Consider the following 9,804-nt stretch of genomic DNA (forward strand, 5'->3'; position numbering starts at 1 on the left):
GAGGGCAGCACCCACAGCAGTGACCAGGGCTCTGAGGGTGGGCACAAGGACAGCACCCACAGCAGTGACCAGCGCCCTCAGGGTGGGCACAAGATGAGGGCAGCACCCACAGCAGTGACCAGGACCCTCAGGGTGGGCACAAGGGCAGCACCCACAGCAGTGACCAGCCCCGATCTCGGCAGGGTGGCCCTGAGCCGGCGCCGCTCCCTGCGGAAGGTGCTGCGGGAGCGGGGGCAGCTCTCACACCTCTGGAGAGCCCAGGGAGAGCTGGACACGAGCAGCGAGGCCTGCGACGCCTTCTTGGAGACCAACGAGCCCCTCCTCAACTACCTGGATGTGAGCAAGGGGCACAGAGGGGTGGGAGCAGCCTCGGTTTGTCCCAGCAGTGCCCGAACGCTTCCCACACATCCCACAGCTCCAGGCCGTGCCGGGGCTCGCCGCCTGCCCGGCCCTTTGTTCCCGGGAATGGAGCATGAGGACAAGGGAGGATTCATGATTCATGGCAGGCACTGCCTGCCCCCTCCTTCCCTCCCTCCCTCCCTGCTGTGCTCTGCCCACCCCCCCAGAGAGAGATTTACTCCAAAATTCAAGTTACACTGAATTTTGCCCCCTGCTTTTCAGGGCAGAGCCCACCACAGAGCATGCAGAGGTGGAGGGATTTCCTCAGGAGAATCCCATTCCCCATTTCCCCTATCCCCCAAAGCCCCGGCCTAGTGACGAGGGTCCCCTTCCCTTGCCAGGAAGAGTCAGGGACCTGTACCTGCCCTGCTGCGAGTCATAGGGTTCCTTTTATTCTGCAAATCACTGCCTTTTGTCCTCAGTTCCCATTGCTGTTCCTTAAATATTTGTCTCCTTTATTGCACCTGGCACGGCACAGACCAAACACAGCCCCATCCATGCCCTGCAGACGCCCCAGGCTCCGTTTTGCTGGCATTTCTGCCTGTGCTGGTGGCTCACGGTGCTCTGTTTGGCAGATGGAGTATTTTGGGCAGATCTCCATTGGGACACCCCCCCAGAATTTCACCGTGGTGTTCGACACGGGCTCCTCCAACCTCTGGGTGCCCTCTGTCTACTGTGTCAGCAAAGCCTGTGGTGAGTGAGGACCCCCTGACCCCAGAAAGGCCACAGGCCACCAGCCCCAAGGCCTTGGGGACCCTGCTAAGAGAGGTGACAGAAATGCAGGGGTGTAAAGCAGGGGGTGACAGCCCAGCAGGGGACAAAGGTGTCTTTTTGGAGCTGTCAGTGATCAGCCAGCCTCAGAGAGCCCCAGGCTGCTGCTGTGGGACCAGAGCAGCCCCAGAGCTGCCCCAGAGCCCAGAAGGAATTGGGACTGGATCCTGCAGGGAATTGGGGAATGGGGCTGGATCCTACAGTGCCTGTGGGGCTGCTGCTGGCTGTAACCAGGGACAGCAGTGCTCATTAAATGCTGCTGATCCTGCTCCCCCTAACAGCCCTTGCACCCTTAATCAGACTGAAAAATGGGAGAAGTTTTCTCTCCCTCACAACTCCAGCACCTCCCTCAGCAGAGCCCCCATAACCAGGAGTTTTTATGACACCACATTGCACCATCTTTTTGCCTCACTGGGGGCTCCATGGGCAGCTGTGGCCATGCAAAAAAACAACATTTCTGGTGACAGATCCCATCTCCTTCCCCAGCTGAGCACAACAGGTTCCAGCCAACCCAGTCCAGCACCTACCAGGTGATAGGGACCCCCTTCTCCATCCAGTACGGCACCGGGAGCCTGACGGGGATCATCGGATCTGACCAAGTATCCGTGAGTGACCTTTGGGTTCCCCTGCTCTGGGCAAAGAGCCTGGGACTTGTCCACGGGCTCAGCTCCCCCATGGAACCCCCTCCTCCCTGCAGGTCGAGGGTCTGACCGTGAGCAACCAGCAGTTTGCAGAGAGCACCAGTGAGCCGGGAAAAGCCTTCCTGGATGCTGAGTTCGATGGGATCCTGGGGCTGGCTTATCCCTCCCTGGCTGTGGATGGGGTCACCCCTTTCTTCGACAACTTGATGGCCCAAAATCTGGTGGAACTGCCCCTTTTCTCCGTCTACATGAGCCCGTACGGACATGGCTTTGCTCTGGGATGGTGCTCGGAGTCTGGAATTGCTTTAGGGAGCAGGAGGAGCTGCGAAAATACAGATATTTTACTGAGATAATGAAGGGGGTTTGGTACCAGATTGAGCATCGCAGACCTCTGGCCTTAGATCATTTGTGGAGAGAAAGTTGGGGTAAATCCATGCTAAATGGATAAAAACCTCTCATGTGTCCTCCTCCTCCTCCTCCCCCCTGCAGGAACCCCGAGTCCCCCCAGGGAGGAGAGCTGCTTTTTGGGGGCTTTGACACCTCCCGCTTCACAGGGACCCTGAACTGGGTGCCGGTCACCCAGCAGGGGTACTGGCAGATCCAGCTGGACAAGTGAGTGGGGCTGGGCAGGCAGGGAGGGCAGGGCTGGGCTGGCAGAGCAGGATAAATCCCTCTTTCTCCCCTCTTCCAGCATCCAGCTGGGTGGGACGGTGACTTTCTGTGCCAACGGCTGCCAGGCCATCGTGGACACCGGGACATCGCTCATCACGGGCCCCACCAAGGAGATCAAGAAACTGCAAAACCTTATTGGGGCTGTGTCTGTGGATGGAGAGGTGAGAGCCAGGGTGGGGACAGGAGGGGACAAAGCCCTGGGGACCCTTCTCTGCTGGAAGGGACCCCCCTGGGCAGTCCTTGAGCCCCTGGATGTGTTCCAGTACGCTGTGGAGTGCAGCAACCTCAACGTGATGCCTGACCTGACCTTCACCATCAACGGGCTGCCCTACACGCTCAGTGCCCAGGCTTACACCCTCATGGTATGGCTGTGGCTCCCTCAACCCCAAATCCCAGCTGCTCCAGTGGCAAAGGTGGCCCAGCCCCATGCCAGGAGCAGGCAGTGTGTCCCCAGGGGTGACAAACCCTGCTGGTTTCTGCTTCGCCACCGTTCCTGGGTGTTCCCATGTGCACGAGGCTCACGGCCTCATCCCCAGCTTTCATCTTCTCCTCCCCCAGGAGTACAGTGATGGCATGGCCTTCTGCACCAGCGGCTTCCAGGGGACAGACATCCCCCCTCCCACAGGACCCCTCTGGATTTTGGGTGATGTTTTCATCCGTCAGTTCTATGCCGTCTTTGACCGTGGGAATAACAGGGTGGGGTTGGCCCCTGCTGTCCCTTAGGGCTGTGACATCCATGGGGCAGGAGAGGAATGGACCTTGGCAGGGCAGTGGATGTCACCACTCGGTGTCCCCAGGGGGATGGAGACACCCAGGGGTGCAGCTGAAGAGCCCAGCAGAAGTTCAGTCCACACCAGGACACTGTGATATAGAAATGTCTCGAGCAGCTCTGTGATCTGCTCTGCACATTCTCTGTTTTTAAATCCTGAGCCAATAAAAAATTTAATAAACCCAAACTTCTCATGCTTCTGTTGGCAGCAGAAATCCTGCACTTCTCAAAGGGTTGTGCTGGGGGTTAAATCCTCCTTGCCCATGTCCTGCCCTCCTCCCTGGGTGATCCATGGCACTGCCAGGGCTGCACTCCCAGCGTGGCCGGAGCTTCCCTGGGATTCCCACAGGGGCAGAAAGAAGAGGATGCTTTGCTCAGGTAGAGCAGAAGTTCCTGGAGGTGGCTGTGGCCATCCCTGAGCATCCCAGGGGCCTGTGGGCAGGGCAGGGGCCGAGGGAGCACTGGGGATGCACCTTTCCTCAGCTGGTGCTGGTAAACAAGAAGGTAACAGGGGGACTGGAAAGCCCCCGGGGCTCTTTCTGTGCCACAAAACTCCTGGAGCAACCGGTGATTTCCAATGAATTTCGCTTTGATTCCCCTGGGGAGTTTAGCACGACAACAACGTGCTTGGTGGGTCCTGGAAGGGCAAAACTGAGCCCTGGGCTGGGCTGGGCTGGCTCAAAGCCTGGGGGCTGCAGAGGGGCTCCTGGCCCTGGGGGTCCCCGGGGGGTCACAATGACACCCGTGCCTTGCTGACAGGAGTGTGACACTGCACAAGCAGCTGTGGCTCACGAGGGATGCACCCCGAGGCAGCCAGAAAGGGAAGCACAGAAAAAAAGGTTATTTTTATCCCAGCCTTTGCTCTGTTTTCCTCACTGACCCTGAAGCGAGGCCAGCAGTGCCAAGGCCGGGGTGCTGGAGTGTCCATGTCCCAGCCCAGGCTTGGTGGCTGCTCCATCCTTCCCAGAGCAGAGCAGCCTCCAGGGCAGGGTCTGGGAGCTCTGGAATATTCAGATCTGGTTGTAAACTTTGCAGCTGAGCCTTGTGGTTTGCAATAAAAGGAGATATCTGCCTTACCCAGAGGCACTGATTGTGCCGCTGACCAGTGTGGGCTCTGTGACGTTTCCTGTGTTGACTTCACCCCTGCTGCAGCCCCAGATAAGGTGCTGGGGCAGCTGGACAAAGGTCTCCTGTCCCTCTTCCACCTTAACCCTTAGCACACCAAGGTGCTGCTGAGCACGAGCCCAGGGGATGGAGGGAGCATCCAGCTCCCCCAGCGTGACAGGGGCCACTCAAGTGTCCCCAGATGGCAGCTGGCAGTGAGAGCTGGCCTGGCCTGGAGTTGCCCAGGACTGCTCTGGTGTTGTATTTTTGGGATCTCAGAGCGTTCTTGACAGGTTTGGGGGAGAAGTTGCTCAAACAAATGTGAGCACCCCAATAAAGAGCGACCCTGCTGTCCCCCAAGGAGGCTGAATGGCACAGGAAGCACTTGGATGCTCTTTGCTTCCTTCCCTTTCCCTCACTCCCCCAGCCCTGCAGGGCACAGCCCATCCTCTCCTTGTCCCCTTCAGCCTTTCCCTGGCTGCATCAGCCCCAGCCTGGGTTTCATCACCTTCCTCACAGTCACAGGCCACAAAACCCACGCCTTTTCCTCGGAAATGCTGACGTGGGGGAGCTGCCAGGACGGGACTGAAGCTGTGGTGGCTGGAGCTGCTCTGTGACACCTTGGCCATCACCTCCTCCCCACCACTGCTCCCACTGCCTTCATCCAGGCAGAATCTCAGCCCAGAGCGGATTAGGAGAGCAGGAGCTTTGGGAAAATCCCTTTTCCTGTGAAATCAAACAGAAGCCAGAGCTGAGGCTGATGCACCCTGGTGGGTACAGCCTCCCTGGCTGAAAGCAGAAGTGGCCGTGGGCATCAGCTGCAGTTTGGGATTGACCACAAACCCCAGCAGCGTGGAGAGGCTTTGATCATCTGACAGGGTGAGCAACCCCTGTCCCACCAGGGACACGCAAGAGGAACGAGGGCAGAAGTTGTTGCAGGGGGAGGCTGAACAATAAATTCTCTCTGTGAGAGCAAAGGTGAAGCAGGATGGTGAAAAAGGGCTGAAAACAGGGATTAGGAGAGAGCTGCTCTCTCTCCTATGGAAATGTCAGCTTTTTGCCCACCACTGGTGAGAACAGACTCAGGTTCTCCTCCCTCAGCCCAGCTCCTCCCAGATCCTGCCCTCTGGGGGGGAAAACAGATTTTTCTGGCCAGACAGGTCCTAAAATTACATCTGGAGAGGAGGGGGAGGAGGGTTTGTCCTGCTGAGTGCAGTGATCCTCCCTGAGATCCCATCAGGGTCTGTGAGGGGAAAGAAAAGTCTACAAAAATGCTGGAAGTGGAAAAGCAAACGCCAGAAGTCTTGGAGGGATCCCAAAACCTGGGCATGGGGACCACCAGGAACTGGGGGGCTGCAGGTTTAGGATGGGGGAGGGTTCAGAGATGGGGGACACTCCACTCCCACTGCAAACCCCAGATCCTACAGAATGCTTGGTAAAGGTGCAGGACCTGCCCTCGCACGTTGGGGAGCAGAGCTCTGCCTTTGCAGCCGTGGCCAAGCAGGTTTTCCCACTCCAAAGAGCCCTGGGCACCCATCTGCTGCTGGGATTGCTCCATGGGGGCAGCTGAGGTCCCCAAAATCCCATTTACTGATTGAACACGTCCTCCTGCAGATGTCACCAGCTCTGGCCCCTCTTTTTGGGGTGTTTTTGGGGTGTTTCTGGGGTGTCCGTGCTGCCTGTGGGTGTTGGCTGGGACCCCTGGGGGCTGCAGGGATGTGGCACCGAGGGGCTGGAAGCGCTCCTGATTCCCACCCTGCCCCTCTCCTGCCTGGAAAAGAGGGCGAAGCCGCACGGAGCTCCTCAGAGGGATCCCAGCCCCTCCTCACCTCTCCTCAGCTCCCAAATCCGCTTATCCCATCCCGCCATATCAGAGCAAAGTCCGGGATGGCTCCAGGGATGCTGCCCACAGCCCCGCCCGGCTTTTATCCCCATCCCTCAATAATTGCCCAGCGGGGACGCAGATAAAGGGTCCCGGAGAGGTGTCAGAAAGGAAACGAAGGAATTCTGAGCCAGAGGAGAGGCCAAAAGTCAACTCCAAACTCCAGCAGAGGAGGAGAACCTTGTTCCCCTTCCCCATCGGATCCCGAGTCGGGGACACCGGGCAGAGCCCCGGAATCGAGGGAAAATCCACGGACATCCCAGCGCCCGCCCGAGGCTGCTCGGGATCGCGGGATCTCGGCCCCTTTCTGCTGATGTCACGGAGCGGGGCCCCGCAGCCGCCTTCCCCGGGAGGGCAGGGACCGGCCGCCCCTTCCCGGATCCTCCTCTCCCTCCTCTCCTCTCCCCTCCCCGGGCCGGCTGAGCCGGGAGCCGCGGATGCCCCGGCAGGTGAGCGCTCCGCAGGTGAGTCCCCGGGGGCAGCCGAGACCCGCCGAGCGAGAGGAAACTCCATTTTGAGTTTAAAAACATCTGGCCTCCCAAAAAGCTGGCGAAAGGGCCGGGAAGTGTGTGTGCGCTGGGCCACGAGGCTCTGCCGGTGCCGAGGATGCTGCCCGCGGCTGGGCACGGGGGGCAGAGCGGGGCAGGGGGGCTGGACCCCACAGCTGAGAGCTCCCCGCTGCTGTTCCGAGGGGGAATGGCGCAGGGCTGGCCAGCGCATCAGGGAAAAATGTAGGGATGAGGCTGCCAGTGTTTCCGTCTGTGCCTCGCCCGGCGGTGTCGGACGCTGCTGCGGGGATGGGGCTGCTGGAGGATGCTGCTGCCGCCTGGGGAGGGGGTTTCGGGGGTCCTGGCCGGGCTCAGAGCATGTGGGGGGGGACATAATGGGGACACATCCTGCGGGGAGATTTCGGGGTGCTCCTGGGCGGGGATGCTCCCTGGGCTGTGCTTGAAGCACCAAGGAATTCCGCCTGGCTGGGGTCTTCTTTAATAAATTTAATTTTCAGCAGGACCCCAAGCGTTTGTGCCAGGCCTAGGGGGAGGGACTGCGCTGGAGACGGGCTGGGAGAAGCAGGGAAGTGGCTCCTGGAAGTTTTGAATGGTGATGAACCGACGGGTCTGGGCGTGCTCCGGCTCCTCGGGAGCCCGGCACGGGCAGGGACGTGGGCCGGGCTTGGCACGGGAGGTTTTCTGTCCCCACCATGCCTGGAACACAAGGGCTGGCATGGCACGGGCATGGTGACAGCACGGTGAGGGCACGGCGACATCCGTGCTGGGAGCAGGGACAGCAGCACGGGAGCCAGAGCCATCCCCACTGCCCGCTGAGCCTCTCCCGTCACACAGGGCCTGTCCATGGATGCCAGCAAGAAGGTGGATCTGAAGATCATCATCATCGGAGCTCTGGGGTAAGGAGCAGGCAGAAAAGCACCCTGAGTGTGCTGGGTGTCCCCTGGCCCTGCCCACCCCCGGGTGCTGCAAAGCCTCACCAGTGTCCCTTTGCTGTCACCAGCGTGGGAAAGACCTCTCTGCTGCACCAGTACGTGCACAAGATGTTCTACGAGGATTACCGCACCACGCTGGGCGCCAGCATCCTCACCAAGGTCCTGGCTGTGGACAACACCCCCCTGAAGCTGCAGGTGAGCGGGGTGAGCTGGCACTGCCCACCCTGACCCCTGATCCCAGGGCTGGGTGTGTCCCAAATGCCCACCGGGGTCATGAGGTGCTGGGCTGCATGTGCAGAGCTGAATTTCAGAGCCTGATTTTCACAGCCCGATTTTCAGAGCCCAGCCTTCAGAGCTTTTCAGAGCCTGAATTTCAGAGCCCAATTTTCAGAGCCTGGTTTTAGAGCCTGATTTTCAGAGCCTGATTTTCAGAGCCCGACCTTCAGAGCTTTTCAGAGCCTGATTTTCAGAGCCTGACTTTCAGAGATGAGTTTCAGAACCCAATTTTCAGAGCTCAGTTTCAGAACCCAATTTTCAGAGCTCAGTTTTCAGAGCCCGATTTTCAGAGCCTGGTTTTAGAGCCTGATTTTCAGAGCCCGATTTTCAGAGCCTGATTTTCACCATCCATGAACTGCACTGGAATCCCATGGGAATTCTGGGGGCTCAGCACCCCCTGGAGCTGCTCCTCTGGGCCGCAGCCCCCACCCTGCCCGTGGGGTGTGTCCATCTGTGCCCTCCTCTGCCCTAGATCTGGGACACGGGCGGACAGGAGCGATTCCGGTCCATGGTGTCGACCTTTTACAAAGGCTCGGACGGCTGCATGCTGGCCTTCGACGTGACAGACAGGGAGTCCTTCGAGGCCCTGGGTAACTGGAGAGATGATTTCCTGGAGAAGGTCATTCCCAGGGAACAGGATTTCCCCATGGTCGTGCTGGGGAACAAGATTGACCTCAGTGACCGGCAGGTAAGGGTGGAGGAGGGAGAGGGGGATGAGCAGCGCTGGAGTCGCCAGCCCTGGGAGGATTTAAAAGTTGTACAGATGTGGCACTTGGGGACATTGTTTAGTGCTGGACTTGATGATCTTGAAGGCCTTTTCCAACTTAAACAATTCTGTGATTGGGATGCTGGAGGGTCCTAAATGGCTTTGGGGGCTGATCCTTCACCTCAGAACCAGCCTTTTCCCTGTCCTCGCATAAAAACCAGAGCTCCAGGCTGCCAGCCACCCCAGGATTCCTGCAGGGGATAAACAACATCCTCCTGCTGCTCTTTGGGGACTGTCCCCAGCAGAGGCAGCAGGAGTGACAACCTCAGGCACTGCCAGCAGACGGCTGAGGAGGGTCCCCTGTCCCATCCCCGAGCTCTGGCTCCATCCTCCCGTCCCCAGGTGCCCAAGGAAACGGCCTCAGCCTGGTGCAAGGAGAAGGACATCCCGTATTTCGAGGTCAGCGCCAAGAACAACATCAACGTGGCCGAGGCTTTCGAGACGCTGGCGAAGCAGGCGCTGAGCACGGTGAGCATCCCCCGGTGAGCTGCGAGCGGTGCCGGGGGAGCGCTCGGGGGGAAACTGAGGCTGCTCTGCCCCATCCTCCCGTGTGGAGCAGCTCCCGCTGCAGCGCAGAGCCCCGGGGATGAGAAACGCCGCGGTGTTTGATCCTAAATCGATAGGAAAAGGATGGGAATCGCCTTTTCCTTTTCCCGCAGTGCCGGGGAGGCGGCGTGTGGCACCCAGGGCGCGCCAGCACTGTCCTCTAGCGGCCGTGCCACCGGGACATCCGTGTCCCCAAGCCCTGCTCTAGGCGGCTTTTCCCTGGATTTTGCCTTTAATCCCAAACCCAGCGCTCCGCAGCTGCCTCTGAGCTGGGCTCGCTCATCCTTTCCCTTCTCCGTTTTGTTTTTCCAGTATAAAGGGATTTTTGAGAGTTATTTAACCGACTCCATCAAGCTCACTCCCAACGACAAGCCCAAGCAGAGCTGCTGCTGACCCCGGGGCCGCTGGACCCCTCGATGCCCACGGCTGGAGCCCTGCCCGGGGGTCCGAGCCCCCTGCCCACCCCGGCCTGGCCACGGGGACCGGCTGGACACAGCAGGACCTGCACATCCAGGGATCTGCTGCTTCCCACGCCTC

General features: G+C 59.5%; 2 protein-coding genes across 4 annotated transcripts; both read left to right on the forward strand.

The window, feature by feature from the left end:
* Positions 1–30: 30 nt before the first annotated feature.
* CTSE (cathepsin E) lies at positions 31–3,439 on the forward strand. Its single transcript, XM_015650513.2, has 8 exons — positions 31–336; positions 975–1,092; positions 1,657–1,775; positions 1,868–2,067; positions 2,301–2,423; positions 2,503–2,644; positions 2,747–2,845; positions 3,042–3,439. Exons 1-8 carry the CDS (start codon positions 94–96, stop codon positions 3,204–3,206), a joined length of 1,209 nt encoding a protein of 402 aa, XP_015505999.1. The 5' UTR covers positions 31–93; the 3' UTR covers positions 3,207–3,439.
* Positions 3,440–6,589: 3,150 nt separating this feature from the next.
* Positions 6,590–9,798, forward strand: RAB7B (RAB7B, member RAS oncogene family). Of its 3 annotated transcripts, none has more exons than XM_015650522.2 (6): positions 6,590–6,687; positions 7,582–7,643; positions 7,748–7,874; positions 8,428–8,643; positions 9,064–9,189; positions 9,580–9,798. In XM_015650522.2, exons 1-6 carry the CDS (start codon positions 6,676–6,678, stop codon positions 9,658–9,660), a joined length of 624 nt encoding a protein of 207 aa, XP_015506008.1. In that variant the 5' UTR covers positions 6,590–6,675; the 3' UTR covers positions 9,661–9,798. The 3 variants fall into 3 exon arrangements, with proteins under 3 accessions (XP_015506008.1, XP_015506011.1, XP_015506007.1); XM_015650525.3 differs by lacking the exon at positions 9,580–9,798 and adding an exon at positions 9,381–9,572 and having other exon boundaries at positions 6,591–6,702; XM_015650521.3 differs by having other exon boundaries at positions 6,595–6,702.
* The last annotated feature ends 6 nt before the right edge of the window (positions 9,799–9,804 follow it).

Source organism: Parus major, chromosome 26 (assembly GCF_001522545.3).
Source record: "Parus major isolate Abel chromosome 26, Parus_major1.1, whole genome shotgun sequence".
In the NCBI taxonomy this organism is placed as follows: domain Eukaryota; kingdom Metazoa; phylum Chordata; class Aves; order Passeriformes; family Paridae; genus Parus; species Parus major.